Genomic DNA, 25003 nt, shown 5'->3' on the forward strand with positions numbered 1-25003 from the left:
TACAACAACTCACCCACTGTAACAGATAATACTCCTTACAACTGTACAACAACTCACCCTTATGTAACAGACAATACTCCCTACAACTGTACAACAACTCACCCTTATGTAACAGATAATACTCCCTACAACTGTACAACAAACTCACCCCTAACTTGTGCCCTAACTGTCCTCATGACCTTGTATATAGCTGAGTTATATTTGTATTATCATATTTCTGTTTAGTTTTTTTTGTTTTGTTTTTTTACTTGTGCATTTACATTTATATAATTACATCTTATTTGACTTGCTGTTTTTGCTACTTATTTAGAATTTATTATTACCATTTATATTTTCTCTCTTTTGTAATTATAATATATTGTGATGCATGAGCTACTGCGTCTAAATAATTTCCCTTGTGTGTCAATAAATAAAGTCTAAGCCTAAGAGATCTGTTAGCCGGGAGTGAATGAGACACAATTCCTACAAGATGCGACAAGCCTGGGTCCATAAAAACAAAACAAGATGAGATTTTTACACAATTTAAAGTTGTAAAATTATCTAGGTTCAGTGCACAATGTATTATTTCTTTTATTTTTTAATATTTTTGTTTTCATACTAACTTATTTTGGAACTAGAGCCAAATGTAAGAACACATAGAAAATAATCTCACAAGATCCATCTACACATTACAGTTTTGCACCAGAATGTTCTACAATATGGCATAAAGCCCATATGTCTCCATGTAGACAAGAAGGTAATGCCACCAAGTTACAGGTCAGCTCTGTGGAGAGGTGAGCCCACTCACAGTAAGAATGCATGATTTTCAAGTTGTGCAAGTAATAAAGACCAGATACATTTTATGCCATGCTATGACCACCCACCACCAAAGTTTGTAAGATAGTACACCTTTAATGTTTCCACTATTATACATATTTTTCTTCTTTAGTAAAATAGCTTTACTAGTTTTAATGTGCTGATTTTTTATAATTGTTGATCAAACTCACAGTTTTATGTCCATTTGCTTACCTGTGATACTCTTCTAGTGTAGATCGATTCTACATTGGTTATGATTTCGGGAAAAATTAAAAATAGAAAATAATGCACAATTTGGGTTTGCATTTTTAGCTAGGGTAGTCTAATTGATAAACATAATAATTTAGCTAAATATGTCTGAAAATATTTACATGAACTGTAATATGTGTTCTTTTGCGATCACGACACTGAACATGATTTCTATGGACATTAACAAGAACAAGAATATGGCAGAATGTTAAATGACAGTTGTTAAAGTGTGTTCAAAAACGAATTATTGTGGACAACACAAGATTTACCCGCCAACTTCTGAAAAACTACAGTAAGGTCGTCGCGGACTGTATGACGTAAGTTGACGTCAGAGGTCAGCGACGCTGGACCGGAAGAGTTGCAGAGGAAAAGAAACACAAAATGGCATCGGGTTTGGATCACGGGCTGAAAAAAAGTGTTTGGAAAAGTAAGTTAAAGGCACAGCTATATTATTTTGTCAGTTACAAATCTATGTACCTGCAAGTATACATTTACGTTGAGCTTGATTCAAGAATCCGCTGTTTTGAGCTAAAGTAACTGCTTGTGTTTTGTGTTGCAAGTTTCCTACTAAAAGTTTTCTGTTCCTAATTATAGCTCTTACACTGACACTTGAGGGATTATTTTTTAAACCGCATGTTATTTATTATTTTATTGTGTATGTTTTGTGTATGCAAGTTGTAGCTTTTAAAACGTGTGACTGGAATGAGGTCACGGTTTCCTCTCGCCGCGCCTTAACATGAATCAATAGCGAAATAAACTGTTTACTTTTGACACTTCATTATTTCCGATAGTTTAAAAGCAGCTTTATTCAGTAATTTCCCCTCTTCCCAAGAGGATAGAGAGGATAATGGAAGAGGATATTCCATTAGCTGTATTCACCATAAATGATTGCGTTAATGCATGTTTATGTATTGCTGTTGTTGATATTTTAACTGGTATTTTCCACTGTTAAACGTATTTTCATATAGCTAGTATTGTTTTATTAGTATGTAATTATGGGTATGTATTATATGTAATGTTATTTAGGTTCAATGTCACTGATGATCTAAACTTCTCTGTATCATACTGTGGCAGAGAGAGCGGGCTGTCATTTATGTATGGAATTTATCATTGTTTTTCTCAGGAATAAAAGAAACCATAATTGAAGACTGCAGAAAGTCAGAAGTATGGAAGGTATGAGGTATTTTAGATCAATCAATCAAACTTTATTTATAGAGCCCTTCACAACACTCAGGGTAACGTAAGTGCCTCACGTTAAAATCAACACAATGTAAAAATATACCAAACATTTAACAAAGAAATAAAACAAACTGTGCAAAGTGCCACTGCCATTACTGAATTGATAAGTTTTGAGCCTGGATTTACAAAGGCCAAAGTCTGTGATTATGTGCATATTAGGGGGCAGTTTTTTCAAGAGAATGGATGGCAGATTTTATTCTCATATACTTTTATTAGTGCAGTCACAGTACTAAAATTTCACACTTGATTTCCATCCTAAGGAAAAAAACACCTTATACTGATTTAGGACAGTAAAATGTTATGTTTATCTAAGCAAATTTATAGTAGTGTCATTCTGTTTCACATATTTATAGTAGTTTCTTTAATATTATTCCGTGGTCTTATGCTAGTTCTGATATAGGTGCAAGACATTCTAAAACTATTTATGAAATGTTTGTGAAAAGTTAAAAAATATTTTCCCGTATTAATACTTATTTAAATGAGTATCTAGTATTAATACTAGTTTAATATTGATTAGTTACTTGGTATGTATTACCTGGACAGCCCTCACATTTATACAATACAATACTTCAATTCATTTTGAATGTTGTATATTTCCAATTTCTACTTTTTATATTTTTGTTTCACTTGTTTCTTTTCTCAGATTTTGATCTTGGACCCATTCACCACCAAACTTCTGTCATCATGCTGCAAAATGTCCGATCTGATGGCAGAGAAAATCACGAGTAAGTTGTGAAGTTATAATTAACCCCCCCCCCTTTTGCTATTTAACATGGTATTTGTGTTTTTTCTTGTTATAGTTGTGGAGGATTTGTACAAAATCCGAGAGCCTGTTTTAGAAATGAAGGCCATCTACTTCATGACCCCAACATCTAAGGTTTGTTCCCCCTTTTTTTCTGAAAAAGATTAGAAACGTCACACAAAATGAAAAACATTAAACTTTAAATAATATTAGAACATTAAAAACTTATCTCTACAATCTTATCTGTAATCTGTATATTGCTTGGACTTAATAACTTGACCTGATATATAAATACATAAATAATTAAAATTAATACTAAAACATATTATAGAGCTACAAGAGTCATCATTCTCAAATTGCAATATTAATGATCACAAAGGCTACATAAAAGTTATGGTACTTTGTAAAGGCTTATTACAAAGTACCATAACTTCCTCCATAAACTACTAAATACCTTGTCTCATTTGGCATAAAATTGCTATGTCAGTTCATATTTAAGTCTTTTTGTCATTTCTTCTGGACACATTTAAAATGTGAACTTTGAAAAGAATCCTAATATTAAAACATAAATCACAAATCAAATCTCAGTTACGATGCTTGTCAGTAAAATCTTAATTACAGTTTGTTTAAAAACGTGCATTATCATACAAAATAAAAAACATACAGTTAAAAGAATCCAGTGTTTAACTTCTATATTTTCTACCATGTTTCAGTGTGTGGAGGCCCTCGTTCGAGACTTCAAGCCCAAACCTAAATATAAATCAGCGTATGTTTATTTCACCAATTGTAAGTCATTTTTAAATTAACTAATGCAGTGTTTCTCAAAAGTTTATTGATGCTTTGCAGTGACATCATGCTGGGGGTGTTCTACATGTAGGTCTATAGTGGAATGTTCAGAAGTTACCATGGTGACACAATGCACACTAAAATGGACTGAAAATGAAAAAAAAAAAATACAAAATGGATTTAAACAGCACATTTTCCTGTGATAAGTCCGAGGATTCATAGTCACTCTCACCTTTTTTATCTGAAACACACAAACCCACCTAAATCAGATCTTTCTGGTCAGATTATGTTAAAACGCAACTCAGATTAAAGTCTAACATTGTTTTTAAAATTAAAGTCTAATTTGAATAACAAAGCTTCAGACACCCCCAGGAAATATTGATGACATCAGATTCAAAATACCAATATGAGATTATGGTGGCACAGTCTTTTATTGAATAACTTTATTTGATACAATTTTTGAGTAAATATATTGCTTATTACCTATAAATGAATCAAAAAGGATTACTTCTGTATATTTATGACAATGCAGTGGTAATTCTAATTTACTGGTTTGTTTATTTTAGACTATGAGGGCAAAAACTAGTCGAGCATCATAGTCTCCTCTACTGAAGATGTTTTGTGTAACATTTCTGGTGGAGAATCCGTCAGATGCTTTCCTCCAAGGAGTTGTTATTGCTTTGTCTGAAATGTTACACAGTACAGTATTAAACCTTTCTATCATCGTGGAGACCAAACCAGACTAAGTTACAGGTCAGATCTGTGGAGAGGCAACCCTGCTCACAGTCAGAATGCCTGTTTTTCTAGGTATTTTTGAGCTATATAGCCACCTGCAATTGAATAAATGTAAAGTAGAGCTGTGGAACATTCCAGGCAGAGCAATGAAATATCCTTAGAAGCAAGCAGGTGACAGACCTCCAAACAAAAATTTACACAGTACACCTCTTAATAGAAAACACTACAAATGCTTTAATATAATGATAATAATTATAGTAATCTAAAAGTTGCCTAAATCTCTGTACTAATAATATCTTAACTTTTCCCATAGACTGTCCCGATGACCTCTTCAACAACATGAAGCTTTCATGTGGAAAGTATATCCGAGTCTGTAAGGAACTCCACATCTCCTTCATGCCTCAAGAAGCACAAGTGAGTTCTTTCAGTTTGTATCACAGATGTGCTCGATTCCACTTTTTCTCTGTGAAATTCTCCTTTTTCACTCTGTGCTTTTACTTTTGTTTTGACTGGAGGGTTTTTTTGGAATTAAGTAATTTCTTGTGGTGTTAGTCTGTAACACTATTTATACTGAAATAATATACTAATGGGCATGGTGCTGTTGTCCCATATAAGCCCTTATAGTGTAAATAAAATTATTAGTCAACTGATACAAATTTTGGTTGATTAAAACGGCATCAACCAATTAATCAAGTAAATGACTAAAGGTCTACAACCCTAATGACATCATAATTCAGTTTTATCACCATATTGCCCAGCCCTAATAACTTACTATTGTTGTGTTATAAGTAAACTATCATGTATTTTAAGGGTCCTATGTTACATAAAATTGACTCTTGTGGGTTTTAAACCATTTTATAATAATCAAAAACATACCTGGAGTAGTGTTTTTGTTTCATTCATACATGTTTGAATGATCCTTTATTATTAGTCTATCTGCATCTCCAAAGCTCAAAATGCTCTTTTCCACCTTGTGATGTTATGTTTTGAAGCGGTAGTTTTGAAGTTAACAGCAACCTTTTACTTTCAGTTCAGTAGAGATTGGCAGTTCCAGGGCTGAAATTATTCAGATGAATCTAGTGAAAGTTTAAAAATACATTGGAACACTTCCTGTATTACCACATAACATCACAAGGTGGAACAGAGTGTTTTCACTTTGAAAAAAGATATATACAGGATTTGTGTTTTCAACATGTGTGAATGAAACAAAACACAACTCCAACAATGTTTTTGATGAGGAAACAACTTTATAACATAGATCAGTAATAACAATAATATAGCCCTTTAAGAAAACCTGTTTTTCCCATTCAGGTGTTCACATGTGATTACCCCGGAGCTTTCCAGAGTATCTACAGCCCTCACAGCCAGGACAAAAAGAAGACACTGGAGACGCTGGCCGATCAACTGGTGACTCTTTGTGATACCCTGGACGAGTACCCAGGGGTCAGATACAAAAAGTAAGACTCGCAATGGTCTCTATCCGGTTACGGAACAAATCAGCCCCTCAGCGAAAATCCAAACTTATTTACCAAAACACATTCAACCTGAGATGTGGCTTAAAGGCTAGATACTAATGCTTTGTTTTGCACTGTCCCCATTTTACAATACAGTAGTCATATACAATTGTACATGTACATTAAATATGGGCTAGTAGGTCCTGTTATTGTTATAGTAAATTTGTTTCCCATGTGCAGATATTCAAATAACATCTTCTTGGTATTAATTTCTAATAACTATACCTTAATTCTTAACAAAAGCGTAAATAAAGACTTAATCTATATTACACAAATCTTGCATAGAACTATTCAGGCCTATACTTTATTAAGCCTGACAATTTGATTATTAGGATTTAAGTGTTTGTCCATGTTTTATTATAGCTAAGCCGAAATGGTGTTTGTAAATATTTTTGTGAATACAAGTAACTGAGGTAGGTGTTTACAATCTATTATTTGTCAAATCATAACTACTGTGTAATTTATTTGGCCCTTGTTATCAGTATGGTTGCTATATAACATACCTCTGCAAAACTAGATAAGACCAGGCGATATTTTTGGTAAAACCTTATGAGTCTTCAAGAAATGTGTCATCTAACCTGTCATATACACTTTATCCATTTAACTCCTGTAATTAGGCTGAATTGTCCTTGTATTTGAAACCAGGGACAGCAACATGGAGAACGCAAAGACGCTTGCTGAGCTGGTAGACAACAAACTGGCCCAACATTACGAGCTGGACGAGAGTGGGAAGAAAAAGGTGAAGTGTCAGATTCACTGTTGACATCACAAACAGTATCAGAGCCTCAGGAGAACTACAGCTCACACACTGACAATGGGTTTATCTAAAGGGACACTAAAGACAAGACGGGTTTCCAGCAAATAACTTTCTGTCCCTCCATTTCCAAACAATTTTCTAAGCTGTTTTTGTGTTTATTAAGGTGTTATGTAGATTTATGTATGTAGCTGTTTTTGCCACATAACAAAGTCTACTGTTTATTTTACCACTGATTATTGCTCAAAACTCCAGAGAAAAGTACTGAACTATTACTATAACGTAAAATTTTGGTAATTATATATTTTTATTTATTTAAAAAGCCATAACTCTATCTCATTAAATAGAGTTTTGGTACGAAGAGTTAAATATGCTTTAAACCCATATACATTTTTTGTTGGGGGTCCGTCACCTGCTTGTTTCTATGGAGATGCCATTGCTCTGCTTGGAATGTTCCACAGTATGACATTAAAGAGCTCTACCTTACATTTATTCAAATACAGGTGGTTTTATAGCTCAGAAATACCTAGAAAAAGGCATTCTGACTGTGAGCGGGGTCGCCTCTCCACAGATCTGACCTCTAACTTGGCCTAGTTTGGTCTCCATGAAGATAGAAATGTTTAATGCTGTACAGAGCAATAACATCTCCGAAAAGCATATCCTCCACCAGAAAAGTTACACAATGGACTTTTAACTGGTGAAATTATTAACAGGAATCAAATGAAGTGTATTGTAATAAACCTCCTACATGCATGCGTTCCTCTTTATAGATGGGTGAAATGTAATGAATAATCTCACCGTTGATGTTAAACCTTTTATTTATTGTTCATTTGTATCTTTTCTGTTCAGGGGAAGACTCAGGCCCAGCTGCTGATCATGGAGCGAGGGTTTGATCCTGTCAGTCCCATTTTACATGAGCTCACATACCAGGCCATGGCCTACGACCTCGTGGACATCAATGAAGACACGTACAAGTAAATATAAACAGAACACACTGTAAATGTTAATGATAGTAATAATAATAATAATTGTGCCTTTCAAGACACACAAAGTATTTACAGTGCATTATTCATTCACTCCACTCCACAGTCTTCATCCAAGTACTAACCAGGCCCGACCTTGCTTAGCTTCTTAGATCCCACGAGATTAGGCAATGTTACACTATTTGAAATCTTCACTTTAAAGGTTCACAGTGTAACTTTTCTGGTTAGAGCTGCCTATTTTCATGGAGAAAAGCATGTGCCATGATACAGATTAGATTTGTGGAGAAGTGACACATGGTGGTGGACCTCACACTAGAAAAATTACATAGTACACATTTTAAATAACCAAAACTTACCTTCTGTGTTTGATCTGAACCTCAACCAAGACATTTACAGGCATGTTTTAGCACATTTTACAATGGACTGCCAAAATAATGTCTGGATATCATATCCCATCCTTACAAATCAATGCATTTCTGTCACTGTCCATTGAAAAATAGATATAATAAATTGATAGCATTGCTGAAACTCAGACTTATTGACTGTATTTCTTAATTACTGTCCATGTTGTTTTTTATTCTGTACTTTAAAACATGTTCTATGCTCAAAATATAACTGAATGCTAACTCTCATTGTTGTTTTAGGTATAAGGCTAAAGACGGAGCAGAGAAACAGGCTCTGCTCAATGAGGACGACATGCTGTGGGTCAAACTCCGGCACAAACACATTGCAGAAGTCACTGAGTAAGTCAAGAAAACCTGAAGAAACAGAACTTTATTTGGCAACTCTATAATTACTACACTTTTTTTATTAGCCTTAATAAAGCAAAGAACAAAAGCATAATTATTAAACCATTTGTTCATTATGAATTAAGAATGATTCAGGCTCAATTCCTACTTTTTTAACATGATGGTTGTTAAGTACATCTCTACATATATGTTGTTTCAGCTGCCTGTGTCCAACCAGGAAGTAAAATTGTAACCCTCATCAAAATTACAAAAATAGAAAAGAATAGGCAAAATCTTTGTGATCGAATTAATTAACATTGTTTTGGTGAAATGTGTGGTCTAACCTGTCATATGCACTTTAAGCCTGAATGATTCTTAACGCTATTTGTTCCTTGTGGGTTAAGACTTCATGCTTCATTAAGGATAATTAAAGGTTGTATGGAGGATTTTTTTTGTTTGTTTTTTGTTTCAAATTGTCAATGATAGCATTATAGAGATGCAGTAGCCTTGTAATTATGATGACCAAAAAAAAGAGAATAAAAATTCATCAACTCTGGACGTGGTGGGGCTAAACATTTGCCAATAGATAACGACACTGCCTCGTTATCTGTTAGTTGACAGGCTGTCAATCAAACTCCCTACGTTTCTAGCGTAACTGACTTGCCTGCGCGCTGCCATTACGTGGTTTACGTACGTCTGTCACGCAGTCCACAGACGCTGTTTACTCCACCAACGCAACAGTTCTTAGCGGCTTTTTTTTGACCTATATCTTCCTCGCAGTTAGCACAAAGTTTATTGCAATGGCGACAAGAATCCAGGAGCAGTTAGCCGCAAAACAAAGTCCGTTTTTGAGGTCACTGAAAGAAGAAGACAAGCGGAAAAGCAGCGAAACCAAACTAAGGTGATTCTTGAAGATTCATTCCAGCGATGGCGCGACTGAAGCAGACACAGGGTCTAAAGACTGACGCACTGGTCGCCAAATTACTTCTGGACAGGTCACTTCTGCTTATTATGAAAACGTACTTTATTTCCAAGAGCTAGTCAAACGTTTTTCAGGACACGAATGCGATATCCTATGTCTGAAAACTTAATTTTCAAGGCAAAGAGTCCGCTTGCTGCTGCGTGTTGTAGTAGTAGCTAGTTCATTCGCACGGAATCTCCGCGCCCCCCTCTCTGCGCCCCTCTCTGCCCGTTCCGCTCTTCTCCCTGCTCCTCACGGAATCTCCACGCACCGCTCCCCTCTCCTCTCCTCTCCTCTCTCCTCACTCCCCGCTCCGTTCTTCGCCCTGCTCCTCACTTCTTGTCCGTGCACGAAATGTCCGCGCACCCCCTCCCCCCCGCTCCTCACTTCTCCGCCTTGCCTAACCAACACTGTAGTTAGTTGTTTACAAGTCATGTGCAGCGCACCGGTTTCTGGCGTAAGGATGAGGCGGAAGGAAGCGTTTCTACGTAGGGAGCTGTGGGGGAGGGGGGGTGGTTTCACGCATGCGCAACATTTGAAAAAGGACAAACAGTCGCTGGATTTCTCGTTCCTTGGAAAATCCTCTATACAACCTTTAAGATGTCATTATTTTAAAGTGGCACTCTTTATTTATATAGTTGTGGTGGGTTTTATGTTTTATCTGTTTGATCTCCTCTCTGTTAAAAGACAAATTCCAAAGATGGTGAAAGAAATATCTGCCAGCAAGAGGCAGCCTGATGCAAAGGTGAAGTCCAGTCTTAGTTCATAGTGAAACTGATTGACCAACATTGTTTAAATGACGGAAACACAAATATAATTTCTCATTTCCTCGTATTTTCCAGATTACAATCAGTAATCTTTCCCAAATGATGAAGAAGATGCCTGCATTCCGTAAACAGATCACAGAGGTGAGTTTGTTCACTTAAATTTAAACTACATTTTATCTGCTTTATCATTTACTGCACCACCTAAATCACAATCAACCAACCCCATTGTAAAGTCCAGCAAAAATCAATATAAATAAATGAATATAATAGATGTTTTAAAGGTCCTATATTATGCAAAATTGACTCTTGTGAGCTCTAAACCATGTTATAATGTTGTCACCTCATCAAAGACATACCTGGAGTTGTGTTTTCTTTCATACACATGAGTTTGAGTAATCCTTTGTTATTAGTTTGTCTACATCTCCAGAGCTCAAAATGCTCCATTCCTCCTTGTGAGGTCACATGGCAGTAGTTTTCAAGGTAACAGCTACCTTTTTCCTTTTGTTCGGTGGAGATTGGAAAATGCATCATCACTGAAATTATCCAAATGATTCTAGTGAAGGTGTATGGAGTTTAAAAACACAATGGTGGATGGTGGATTTTCTGTACGTATCACCACATGACAACGCAGCCTAAAACACAATTCCAGATTATGTTTGTGATGAGGAAACAACATTATAACACAGATCAGAAAATTGTGTAATATGGGCCCTTTACTACTATAATATGAATATTAGGTTAGATTTTAAAACCTCATATAATAAACTCTCCTTGTTCTTTGTAGAAAACAGTCCATCTACAGTTGGCTGAGGACTGCATGAAGCACTTTTCAAACAACGTGGAGAAACTGTGTAAAGCTGAACAGGTGCGTGTCTGGAGCTGTCAGACAAATTTAAACCCTGAGTCATGAGCAGAGGGGGTGGAGTAGACATTAGCCCTAAATTGTACTTAAGTAAGATAACTGTTACTTCACAATAATATTTTTTAAGAAGAAGTACAAAGTAGTGGCTCAAGTTAAAGGTGCATTGTGTAATTTTTTAGCTGGAGGGTCCAACAAATGCTTTTCTTCATGGATATGTTTTCGCTTTGTCTGGAATGTTTCACAGTATGGTTTTAAACCTTTCTATCATCATGGAGACCGAACCAGACCAAGTTACAGGTCAGATCTGTACTGCGTAGTAAGAGAGAGGGCTCTAATATGATCATTTGCCCAATTGTCAAGCATAAATTGCATAGGTCTAAAAGGCAACAAAGAAGAGTGGGTTACTCTTTGGTTTCAACACATGTCAAAGATGTCAATCAAAAAACGTAAACAGAGGAGTGGATGTGAAAAGACAAAAAAGCTCACTTCAAAATGAAATGATTTAGGTGTTTTTGTTAATAAACAATCAGAAGTAGTTCATCTTTATGTGTTTTCTTCAATTATTTCATTACTGATTTACTGAAATTATTCATTATTATTATTTAACGGTAGGCCTTTTTGTGGGGGAAAAGTCCAGGGTTGTTTTTTGGTCCCAGTCCGTTCCTGCTGCTCACAGTCAGAATGTCTGTTTTTCTAGGTGTTTTGTAGCTATAAAGCCACCTGTAATTAAATAAATGTCAAGTAGAGCTGTTTAATGTCATACCATGGAACATCGAAAGCAGAGCAATGATATGTCTAAACAAACAGGAAGGTGACGGACCCCTACCCAAAAAGTTACATAATGTACCTTTAAGAAAATGTATTAGAGTAAATGTAACTTAGACTCACCATTGGCCTGTCTCTGATCTGCTTGTTTCTGTGGGGCAGGACCTGGCTGTGGGCTCTGATGTGGAGGGGGTCAAAGTGAAGGACCCCATGAGGACGCTGCTCCCTGTGTTACTGCATCCGTACAGTATCCCGGACAAGATCAGAGCCGTGCTGCTGTACATCTTCAGTGTTAATGGTACCAGTTTGTTAAATGTATTGTTTTATAATTACAGTCTTCTTGGATTGTAGGGACTGGTCGTCACAGATTTAAAGGGCCAATATTACACTATTTTCTGTTCTATGTTATAAAGTTGTTTCTTTCTCACAAATATACCTCATGTTGAACACACAAATCCTGCATATTTAGACGGAGTTCTTCTCTCAAATCAAAACAAAACAAAACTCTGTTCCACCTTGTGATGTCATGTGGTAATACAGGAAGTGTTCCACTGTGTTTTTAAACTCCATGCACCTTCAGTAGAATAATTTGGATGATTTCAGCCCTGGAATTGCCAATTTGTACTGAACAAAAGGTAAATGGTAACTTGAAAACTACCGCTTCATGACATCACAAGGTGGAACAGAGCATTTTGAACTTTGGAGGTGTGAACAGACTATAACTGTGTGAATGAAACAAAACACCATGTTTTAGTCCCAGTTGCATTTAGAATGTCAGTGGAACAGAGGACAAACGTTTTGAAAAGACTTTGTTGTTAGTGGAACTCTATAGCGCCTCCCAGAGTACCAAATTGCAAAATGCTGGTCCATTTGGAGGATGGCTGCCACCGTGTTTGATTGTTGTAAACGTTGGCTGTACAATATATTTTTAATTGTGTAAATTATACGTACAATTATAAACCCCTTAAATATAATTATTCCAAGATTCAATTCTAAAACAAAATCTTCCCCTGACTACGTGCATGTAAACTAAATAGTTTTACTTAAACTGTGTCAATCTATGCCCAGCTGACGTGGTTGTCTGTTACACTGACAGGAACAACAGAAGAAAACTTGAATAAACTCATCCAACATGTGAAGATCGAAGACCAAAAGGAATTTATCCTGAACTGGAAAGAGCTGGGAGTTCCCATTATTACATCGGTACCTCAATGCAACTTTACTAAAACATATGACTCTCAAGGAAAAACATCATTTATTAAACCTGCCACTTCACTTTTAATCATTTGCGTGCTCTGTGTAGCCAAGTTTCTTCTCCCGAAAACCTTCACGGAGAGACCGATCTCAGGGGGAAACCTACAACCTGTCAAGATGGACGCCGGTCATTAAAGACATCATGGAAGTGAGTTTTGTCTTCAAAGTCATTATTGTTGTGATTTGGAGAAAGGGCACAGTCTGTAACTTTTTAGCTAAGAAATGAACTAAAAAAATAAAAGCATGTTTATTGCTCAGAGGAACAGAAAAACATGCATCGTTAATGCGAGCGGGCTTGCATCTCCACAAACCTGACTGTTATTTGGCCTGGAGGAGGGCCTCGTCCTGCTTGTTTCCTGGGAAAGGCTGTTCCTTTGACTATACTCTTCCACAGTATGGCATAAAACTTTATCTATCTTCATGAAGAATGTCCCAAAATATGGTTTTAAGTTTTTGTTAAAGGAAATGGAAAAATTAGTAGGTGGAAGTCCAAAACCCTCAAACGAGAATACAATAACTGTACAAAATATTTATTTTTTGACAATTTTTTATTTAGTCATTATTAAATGTAGATATAGTCTCTTTTTAAAAAAAAATTATTTCTATGCAAATTTTCTACCATGTAACTTATTGTAATTTAAAGTAAAAAAAGACAAATTTAAAAAAATATTGGAACAAAATACTAAATATCAACTTTCAGCCATTCTTTCGGCTTTATATTTTCTACTGTTTTAGCTTACCTCAGTATATCTAGGCCACTATTGTTTCAAAAAGTATTGTCCAATGTCCACCCACATTCCTCTCAGATAAACCCTTGTATATATGTATAACATTACACTAACTTTTAAGGACTCAAAATTACTTCCTTCAGATGGCCGTCCAAAATAGGAAATGGTGAGTTATTTGCCGTAGTAGAGGAAGTCTGCACTTTTGGGTCACTTGTAAAAAAACTCGTGAGAAAAACAATGCAAAGGGTTTTGTTAAGGAGGACATCAGATAAGTCTCCCCTGGGATGTCCTGTGTAGGTTCATATGTCTTTATCTTAACGTTTGTGGGACATGGGAGACGTTCATTTCAGATGCCCAAAGATTTCATTGTAACTGTATGGTCTCACATTAGAGAACAAAAGAAGAAAAGGTTTAGAGTAAAAGAACATTATGATTGAAAATTATCCACTCAGTTTGGGTCAGGTGAGAAGGAGGTACACTGAGTTCATGAGAATGCAATAAAGTAGTGTTTATGTATTTATTTACTGTTTATTAAATAGGGACTGATATACAAACACAGATTAACAATTCAATAAATAGAAAATGTTCAAATAGAACTCGGCAGCTTTGTGGGAGTTCGTCTGTCAGTCACATTTTACAATTTCTCATCCCCAGTAGAAACATAGATAAAATAGAAATAGAAAAAAAATAGATTATCAGCTATTTTCCTGTGTTCAAAGATGTGTAGTCTGGGTCCAGGGCTTATCTCATTAAGTTTAGATGTGTGTGATTGACAGGCAGATTAACCAGTCACCGAAGAAAAAAAGCTTAGTCCATATCATAACTCACATGGCTGCTTACAAGGAAAATGGAAAAAAAAAACAACAGATGACCAGTCAGCTTGTTTTTTGTCCATGTGTTTTTGAAATAAGCAAACGTGATTGGAGGTTTGGCCTGAGGAGTTGTTTCTATTTAATATATTTCCAGTCCAGTATAACATTAAACTTTAATGAAATATTGTTGTGCCCTTTTGCTTTGAGGAGGTTTGTAACTCGCATAATAAAAAATAAGAACTAAAGGAGATCCACTATTTGCCTTTATCCATTTATTTTTAAAGAACAAAAATATTCCCCATGGTTGATTTTCAATAGAATTTTAGGTGTTCACAAAATGGTTTCTCTAACTGCTGGCACTGCTGACCCCTGACCCTGATATTAAACCAAAGCTGATTCTGGACCTGGTCTTTTCAGGATGCAGTGGAGAACAAACTGGACACCAGAGAGTGGCCTCATCAGTCTGAGTGTCCGGCCGCGTGGAACGGCTCTGGAGCGGTCAGGTGGGTCTAACTCTGGACCTCAGTTTGAAGACGATCTACAAATCTTCATTCCACAAATTATTTCACAACCTAGAACTGCTTGATAACTAAAAACAAGATTAACATTATTTCTATTGTTATACAAATGTGGTGTGAGCACTGTGAATTTTGCTGATTATGAAGTATCGTCGCTTTCCTGCGTGCGTATAGACTCCAAACTGCGGACATCCTTTTCACCCACACATGCACACAGATCAGTTTTCTCAGTTATATACTGTTTTGAAATTGAGTTGAGTAAGATTTAGTAGCCTTATTAATGTATATAAAACTCATTTGATACTTACCTCAATTCATCAAACCACACAGACTTATGGCAGTTTTCAAGAGCAGGCTATATAAGTAAAGACAAAAATAAAATCAAAACAAACTCAAATCAAATCAATTAAAACATAAATCGGGTAAAAATGCAACAGTATAGCACCTAATGTAGAGAAGCAGTGTGAGCTCCCTCTAGTGGCGGTTTTATCTCACTGAGCACATCTCTGTCTCCTGAACAGCGCCCGTCAGAAGCACAAGCCCAGCTCCCAGGACGAGCGGAGGGGCGCCAGGTTGATCATCTTTATCATCGGAGGGGTCACGCACTCTGAGATGCGCTGTGCCTACGAGGTCACCCAGGCAGTCAAGTCCTGTGAAGTCATCGTTGGTCAGTTCGAGCACTACACATTTTTATGAACACTGAACTGTAAACATTGATTGACAGTTGGTACAAAGTTACAGTATGTATGTGATGTGTAGTTGCTTTAAGGTCCTATCTTACGCAAAATTGACTCTTGAGCTTTAAAACATGTTATAATGTTGTTACCTTCTCAAAAATATATCTGGAGTTTTGTTTTGTTTTCACACGTTTGAGTAATGCTTTATTTTTTCATCATACTGCATCCCTAAAGCTTAAAATGCTTTGTTCCCACTTGTTACATCATAAAACAGTAATTTTCAAGTTAACAGCTACTTTTTACCTTTAGTTCAGTAGCGACTGGTAATTCCAGGTCTGAAATTATCCAAATGATTCTTGTGAAGGTGTAAAAACAGTGGGACAGTGTTTTCTGCAGGAACATGTGTGAATGAAACAAAACACAACTCTAGATTATGTTTGTGATGAAGAAACAACATTATAATTTCTATTTTAACTAAATATTATATATAGTTTAGAAAATAGCTTTTTAAAAATAAAGCTTTTTTTTTAAAGATAAGTAATGAATTTTAGGTGCAGAAATGGTGTCATCCAATTTTCGATTGTTTGAAGAACAAGAATGGACAGAATAAATTAATTTATAATAAAGATTACATCAAAACAATCGATTCTGTAAAGTACAACATGATAGAAACTAGTGTTGTCACAATACTAACATTTCAAACTCAACTTCAGTACTATGGAATAGACTTGATACTCAATACCAATTCTGATACCATGATGATTATTAAAAAACAGTCTTTATTTAGACAATAGAATGTGATATTCAACATTAAATAATAGTACTTTCTTTTATATTTCCTTGTGGCCTTATATGTGTGTAATCTCTCAGTGGTCGAGGTGGGTTCCATAGTGGTCCATGGGTGTGTACTAGTCTGTGTGCTCTTATTCTTGTTCTGATACAGCTCAAGATATTCAGAATATTCAGAACAGGTTCATTTCTGTCCTGTGAATGTGGCTTTTGGTATCGAAACCTGCTCAAATGAGTTTCTAGTTTTGATATTAATTTGAATAAATCTATTGGCGAAGGATCAAATATTGGTTTATAGGCACTAAATGTATTTCAGAAATTAATTGGAAACTAGCAAAAGTTGAAACTTTTACTCAAATTTATACTGTACTGTTTATTCTCTTTCTCTCTTTTTTTTTTTTAAAGGTTCATCTCATATTCTGACCCCGACCAGCCTCCTCAATGACATCAAGGCTCTGAGCAAAGGGCCTATGGAGACTTTTACTATCGACGAGCGCAGCAACGCCTGAAAAAACATGAAGCACCTGAACGCATCCCCAATGTCCAGTTACTGTTCGTCTCTGCACACTGCACTGTTGGGAATCAAAGGGTGTGTTCATACTTAGTCCTGTTTTGAGCCCAGTTTAGTCTTGATGTTGGACTTGGTTTGATTCTGTTCTAGTCCTTATACATTTGGTTCATGTTAGAGATACACGGATATATTGGTTGGACAATATATGGACTTTTTAGCGTATTTAGCCTTAAATGTCCATTTTAGGTCTATATTTTGTTGTGGTCAATCTGCAACCTAATAAATATACACAGAGCTTTATATCAACACTTTAATACAAAGAGACAGCTGCACAAAACGTGACTACACAGGCCTCTTACAGGTTTGTGGTAAAAAAAGAAAAGTTTGGGTGACTTTGTAGTAAATTTAGATTGTACAATTTGGGGAAAACAATCGAAATCAGCCCTACATATCAGTCCAAAAAATAACAGCAGAGATTATCGGTCATTGTTTCATCGTTTTATCAGTATTGGCATCGCCTATGAAAAAAACAGAACCTGTGGAGCTCCTGTTACCTGATATCTTAACATGCAACATCCTTAACAAATCCCTATACTTTAAACAGATGGAGGACAGGTTAGAACTCTATGGTAGAATTTCCTGTGAAACTGTCAGATTGCAGATTTGTTGACCTGGTTTATGGTTAATATCTGTAGTTACTGGGCCTATCCACTTGAAACAAAAACTGGCGCTAAGATTAGCGTCTCTTCAGTCTAAATAACAATTTATTTTTTTTGCACAATAGCCTCAGAAAGTGGTGCCATTAATCAACTCTGAAGGTGTGATTTTTGTCAGTTGAAAGATTATTAAAACATGAGATTAATATGGAAGGTTCAACATTTGTGAATCATAAATTTGGATATTTATTTAAAAAAACAGTGAATTTCCCATAGAGTTTTATACGCCCTTACCCACCGTCTGAGATTATGACTGAATTATAGAACCTGAACACAGTTTATTTAGTCAGGGTTTAATCCAGATTTAGACCCAAGTTTAGGAAGTGTGAACACACCCACAGACATAAGGGAATCCACTTAAAAATCATATTTATATTGTGTGTAATTATAATTTTAACCTTCTTTACAGTCCTTTTTATGAGGGAAGGTTGCTTCAATCTGGCTTTTAAAGTTTATTTGCCGAATGAACAAAAAATGATTTACACATTTATACGAATAACTAGTTTGTAGGCTTTTTTCACTGTCTTTAATTTACCCGGGAGACCTTATGATGTCATTGCCTTACGTGTTTGCCTTTATAATAGCTATTACCTGTGTTAAATGTATGAGATTAAATAAGTCTGGCTATTGTATATAACCCTGAATAGCACTGCTACAGCCAGAGGTTTTGGTTATTACTGTTTGACCACAATGTGTAATTTTGAAATGTTTTAACAGAGATTATTGACCCTTTTTAAATGTTGAATTGCTGACTAATAAAGAATGAAGTGATTCAAACTGTTATTATTTACAAATGATTCTCCACCACCCAGGGAATTAATGTTTGAAGTTGTAGAGAATTTAGAGAAGAGAATTTTACACTTTTAATGTATAATAGTAACGTTTATTTTTTATTTTTTTGTCATAATAATAAAAACACATTTACATTTTTTGTTAGCTTTTAGGTAAGTATAAAACAAGAGAACCTTGGGAAATGGGGGAAATCAGTGGCTACGGTTACATGAGCACGGAAAACATGCAGATTGTCAGATTTTTTTGAGTTATAAAATTATTAAGCCAAGTATTTGCCAAGTCAACTGATTTGTTTCTGATTATGGTCCTGCATATGTCGTCCTGAATGCTCACATTAGATCCTGTCATTTGCATGTAATTTAAATAATGTTAAAAGGTCCAGAATTCAAGTAATGGATTTTCAGAATACAAGACTAAGACATCCCAGGTTTGGATTGATTGCCAATAATAAAACTGAAACGAGTGCGTAATTAAGGAAAATTGTTCTGCACTCAGCACTAATGTGAGTCAGTATAGTCACATTTTATTCATGTTTTTGTCATTTTTAAGCAGCTTTTCTGTATTTTACCTTAACAAATGACAGTTTATGCCTCTCTTTACTGTTGGCAGGGATCAGATTGGCCAATAGAAACACCAACTCCCTGTTTTTTGAATAAATCTGCTGGGACAGGGGAATCAAGGCTCAAAACTGGGACTTCACCGGGTAAATAGGCACGACTGGTCACCTTACTTTAACTAGACTATTAGTGAAAGCTTTGTTAAGATCATAGAGCAGATAAATACAGTATTATCCTACCATCTTTATACAGTGTGTGGTTAAGATACAAGGAAGGGGTATAAAATCACAACACTGACCAGGTATACCCACACAGCTATTTCATATGATGGAAAGCATTATATCAGCAAAATTAGACGTGCAAAATGTTGTCTTAATTATTGAAAAGAAATCAAGCAACAAATGGCAAAAGAAGAAATTCAATTTGTCAATTAGACAAAAGTTTATTTTGGTCGAACATGTTTCACAGCTCATCCAAGCTGCACACTGCACATGCGCAAGGTTTAAATCTCCAGCTCAGCCAATCAGAAGCGCGCAGAGGCGGGGCCAACAGTTTGAAAACTGAACGGAACTTCTGTGCGCTGCAGAGAAGGTTCAACAAAACAACATCTCCGCAGAAAAACAGACTTCTAATCTATGTGCTTACAATAACTGGTGAGTAAAATGTTTGTGAATATTTAGCATATAGCGTGTCTTGTGAGCGTGTGCGGTAACTGTCATCTTCCACGTTGTACTTGGTTTTAAATGTTAGCCAACCTGCATGTGAAAGTATTATAATGTACTGCAACTAACTAAAGCTATAGCACTGTCACAGAGTATCAGTAATCTAAGGATCAATATATTTCAGTCAATGTATTCTTTGGAGTGAAAATCAGTATACGAACTAAGTGAGTGTTTCCTATAGGAGACTTCAGAGACACAAATGATCCCTAATTCTAATATTTTGTACGTACAATCTCTGTAGAATAAATATTACTTTTTGCCTCTTTTGATTAAAAAAAAAGTTTAATTACAGCTTATATATGTATATATGTATATATGTATGTATATATATATATATATATATATATATATATATATATATATATATATATATATATATATATATATATATATATATATATATATATATATATATATATATATATATATATATATATATACATACATACATACCTGTGCATGTTTAACACAATACTGCATTAGAATTACTATTAGCATACTACAAAGACTGGGGCTCCAAAGTCTCCCCTATTCATGGAAAATACTGTCAAATTAACCTTAAAATTACAAAGTTAGTGCAAGGTCTAATTGTTTGCCTTATCAGCACCCTACTCTCTGTTTGAAAGTATTGTAAAAACATTTTGGTTAGCCAGGCAAGATTATTTTAATATGCTTAAATATCATTGTCTTATGAAATGCTGTGATATCTTCTGAAAACCAGCAACACTACAGCAATCATTTTGTTTTATAAAGCACAAAACAAAGTTACAAGTGTTTAGAAAAATCTGTGAGGCAATGATGAGGATTTAATTAATAAAATGTTCTTATTTTTTTATAATTTTAGCACTTTTGGACATGGCTACGAGTCCTGTGAGCCCTGTGATTGAAGACCACCTGCTGTGCCCTATCTGCTTAGAGGTGTTTAAGGACCCCATCTCTACTCCATGCGGCCATAACTTTTGTAAAAACTGCATCTCCAAACACTGGGACAACAACGATTTGTCATGTCCTTTGTGTAAAAAGGAATTCAGCTCTAGGCCTGTCCTTCATGTTAACACTTTCATTTCAGAAATCTGCTCCAAGTTTATGAACCCGACCATGGATGAAAATGTGGAACTATATTTGGCAGGGGAAAAAGGAGACATCATGTGTGATATTTGCACTGGACGTAAACAAACTGCTGTAAAATCCTGCCCGGTATGTCTCTTTTCTTATTGCCAGAATCACTTAGAACCTCATTTGACCGTCCCCCGCCTTCAAAAACACCAACTTATGGAGCCAGTGGAGAACTTAGAAGAAAGGATGTGCTCAGAACATGATAAACCCTTGGAGCTGTACTGTCTCCAAGATCAAGTCTGTGTCTGTATGGTGTGCACTGTTCTCGGCCATAAGAACCACAATATAGTCCCTTTAAAGGAGGAGTTTGAAAACCAGCAAGTCTCACTGAAGCAAAGCATATCTGAGAACTGCCGTTTAATTGAAGAGAGGCAAGAGAAAGTTCAGAAGGTTAGACAACGTGTGGAGCTGAGTCGCAGTTGTGCACAAAGAGAAATCAACAGTGGTATGGTGTTCTTTGATGCTGTCTTGGAGCTTGTTCAGAAAAGCATGGCAGAGTTTCAAAATGAGATCCTGACAAAGCAGAGGGCGAACGAGAAGGAAGCGGATGCACTAATTTCAGAGCTGGAAAGCGAGATTTGTCAACTGGGGCACAGAGACATTAAAATGGGAAAACTGGCATCCTCCAATGACTATCTACATGCTATACAAAGCTTCAAGTCGCTTCAAATTACCCCAGATGTAAAGGACTGGAGCCAGGTGAAGTTTGCGCCCACTTTGTTTGAATGTACTGTGAAAAAAGCTGTGACTAAGCTGGAGCATTCCTTCATGGAGAAGAAGAAACTGCTGACTCCACAGGCTGAGCTGAAGAGGCTGCAGCAGTACGCCGTAGATGTGACCTTTGACCCGGACACCGCTAGTCCGTGGCTAACCCTATCTGAAGATCGCAAGCAAGCTTTTGACCGAGGAAAGAAGACTGCCGTTTCGTACAACCCAGAAAGGTTTTCAGATTTCTTGTGTGTTCTTGGCAAACAGGGGTTCACTACTGGCAGGTTTTACTATGAAGTTCTGGTGAAAGGAAATGCAAACTGGGATGTAGGTGTAGTTAAAGAATCGATTGATAAAAAGAACAAAAACTTCTTGTGTTCAGAGAATGGAACTTGGGCGCTTATGTTCAGAAGAGGGGATACGTACACGGCCAGTGCTAGTCCCAGGGTTGATCTGGTGGTGAAATCGCGTCTTCAAAGACTCGGAGTGTTTGTTGACTACGAGATGGGTCTGGTTTCGTTTTACGACGTGGAAACTGCAGCTCATCTTTACTCCTTCACCAACTGCAAATTTTCTGGGAAACTCTATCCCTTTTTCAGTCCTGGGAACAGTGTAAATGGGATTCCCTCGGCTCCTCTGATCATCAAACCTGTTAAAAAAGTGTTTTAATTTGCTCTTTTTTTAATGCATGATTTTGTGGTTGAAAAAAAAATTACCAGTTGATTTCTTGTTGCTGCACTTTTGATTTTAGTGTAAAAAATGCCAAAATTCATACTAATATACTGTTTAAAGCTGTGAAGGATAAATTGTACATGTTGAAAGATGACTTTGTTATATTCAATTTCCATAATGCGTTCAGACACTGATTCAGTTCAGATACAGCTAATGAAAAGACTATAATCTTTTTCAATATTCTGTCTAAAGAATTCAAATGTTCTCTTTTTACCTGATTTATAATTGAAAAACAACGTTATGTTTTGTTCTGCGTTATTGTCAGTACCTCCATACCTTGTTTTGTTTGGGTTTTTTTTAAATTTTTTAGATAAATTTGATACTGTACCTATAAATGGCGTACTGATTTTCATTCCCACTTGATTTATGGCTCTGTATGATTCAAAATGTTCTCTACCATTCCTCTCATTAATTGACCTAATCAATATATTGGTAGTTTTCAGATAACAGATTCACCTAACCATAGCATGGTTAGTTGCTTTACATTTGTGATGCTGCAGGACACAGGAGGAACACTTTTGGCAAGACAACTCAACAAAAATATACTCTAACATATTTCTGGTAAAGATTCATGTATATGGACCAAATATTTAAAAAGGATTTTTTTTTTTTTTTCACAATATCAGGTTTTCAAAAATACTGAGTAGCCATGTTATAAGAATGCAAATAACTGAAAATGGTTTATAAATGACATTGAAAAACTAAAATCTATACTAAAGTCTATAAATTCCATTCCTTGTGTAGGCTATGTATAACAGCTTTTTATTGGGGTGGTTTTCTAATGATGCCAATAGAATCAAAATAATAAAACAATAAAGCAGTTATAGTTCAAAACATTGTCGGTATCTGACAGTTTCCTAAGTTAATGTAACGGTTTCACTTTTAGCACTTTCTACGCATGCGCAAAATTCCACCTGAAGACTCCGCTGGAGCCGTAGTCATGGCAACCGGTGTAACTCAAATCTTGACTTTTAGCCTAGTTTCTCGCTTCTAAACTTATTTTAAACTTTGATAAACTTTACACGGATGTCATTCTATTATAAGTGAATGCAGCTACAGCCGAGTGAGCCTGTGTCCCGGCAACATGCTGCCCACGGTTGGACCGGTCGTGTCGGTGATCACGGAGCGAAGTGACCGCCTGAGAGTGGCTCTGCCCGCGGAAGAAGAGCGCTCCGGAGCCGGTGTCCTAGAGCATTCCCACGGTTCCAGATACGAGGGAGAGTTTCTAAACGGGTTGAAACAAAAATGGGGAGGTAACACCAGATAAAACTCATTATTAAAACAAAAAAATAAATAGTATTTTCTTAAGGAAATAAGCTAGCCAGTATTCTCAGGTGGATAGGCTAGCTTCATACCAAATCTAAGCCATTATTAAAACTGTATAACAATTCAATTAATACTTTTACTTGTGCACTGCGTAGCTTTTCTGCTAGTCTACCACATACTTGTCTCCATGCAGACTTCATGTGAAAGTTTCCAAAGTATGGCATTAAACTTATCTGTGATGGATTTATTCAATCACAGATGTTACTGTTGCCCCCAAAAAACTTGAAAAACATGCATTCTCCCTGTGAGCAGGGTCTCTTCTCCAGAGATCTGACTTCTAATGTGTCCTTGTGGTGTCACCTGTTTGTCATTTGGATAATTTCAGCCCTGGAATTGACAGTCCAAACTGAGCTAAAGGTAAAAGGTAGATGTTAGCTTGAAAACTACCATGGTATTACAAGGTGGAACAGAGCATTTTGAACTTTGGAGATGTAGACAGACTAATAAAGGATTACTCAAACATGCATGAATAAAACAAAATACAATTCCAGGTATGTTTCTGAAGAGGTAATAACATTATAATATGGTTTAAAGCTCACAGGGGTCAATTTTGTGTAATATAGGACCTTTAAATACTATAATTCCTCTCATCCAGGCGCCAGGGGAAGAGCCAGAGCTGGGATGTTGAAACTGTCTTGTCTGTGACCCGGAGAGGTTTTGGTCCTAAAGGTCACCTGGTGGTCAGTTCAGCGCAGTTGATCCTCCAGGCATCTTGTGGAGAGAGGAGGGCTGTGGCTCAGATTCTGTGCACTGAGCTGGTTCATCTTGAGGTAGACGACACACGCAGATACACAGCACTGATTGCTGCCACGGTAACCTACTGCTTTCAATTATTTGCATATAGTTGTTGTCTTAGACTTGGACAGACTTTATTGATCCACAAGTTAACAGCTACCTTTTTCAGTAGTGATTGGCAATTCCAGGTCTGAAATCACCCAGATGATTCTAGTGAAGGTGCATGGAGTTTAAAAATACAGTATTACCACATAACATTACAAGGTGAAGTGGTTTCTGTTTGAGAGAAGAAATCGGCCTAAATATGTAAGGTTTGTGTGTTAAACATGTGTGAATGAAACAAAACAGAATTCCAGGTATGTTTTTGATGAGGAAACAACATTATAACATAGATAGGGTAATCAGACACCCATATTTACCCAGGACAGTC

The 25003-nt window shown here is 36.2% G+C and overlaps 2 protein-coding genes across 2 annotated transcripts; both read left to right on the top strand.

Annotated features, from left to right (window-relative positions):
* Nucleotides 1-1379: 1379 nt before the first annotated feature.
* On the top strand, nt 1380-18662 carry stxbp3 (syntaxin binding protein 3). The gene is made up of 19 exons (XM_020933350.2): nt 1380-1471; nt 2168-2217; nt 2927-3008; nt 3084-3160; nt 3739-3811; nt 4860-4960; nt 5858-6003; nt 6706-6799; nt 7664-7788; nt 8442-8540; nt 10174-10231; nt 10329-10394; nt 11038-11118; nt 12043-12178; nt 12977-13083; nt 13184-13282; nt 15092-15177; nt 15714-15859; nt 17064-18662. Exons 1-19 carry the CDS (start codon nt 1426-1428, stop codon nt 17165-17167), a joined length of 1776 nt encoding a protein of 591 aa, XP_020789009.1. The 5' UTR covers nt 1380-1425; the 3' UTR covers nt 17168-18662.
* Nucleotides 18663-19779: 1117 nt separating this feature from the next.
* Nucleotides 19780-23099, top strand: LOC110167970 (E3 ubiquitin-protein ligase TRIM39-like). The gene is made up of 2 exons (XM_020933379.2): nt 19780-19887; nt 20801-23099. Exon 2 carries the CDS (start codon nt 20812-20814, stop codon nt 22447-22449), a length of 1638 nt encoding a protein of 545 aa, XP_020789038.1. The 5' UTR covers nt 19780-19887; nt 20801-20811; the 3' UTR covers nt 22450-23099.
* Nucleotides 23100-25003: the final 1904 nt, after the last annotated feature.

This window comes from Boleophthalmus pectinirostris, unplaced genomic scaffold (assembly GCF_026225935.1).
Source record: "Boleophthalmus pectinirostris isolate CB_2022bp ecotype Guang Dong unplaced genomic scaffold, ASM2622593v1 HiC_scaffold_7, whole genome shotgun sequence".
Taxonomy (NCBI): domain Eukaryota; kingdom Metazoa; phylum Chordata; class Actinopteri; order Gobiiformes; family Gobiidae; genus Boleophthalmus; species Boleophthalmus pectinirostris.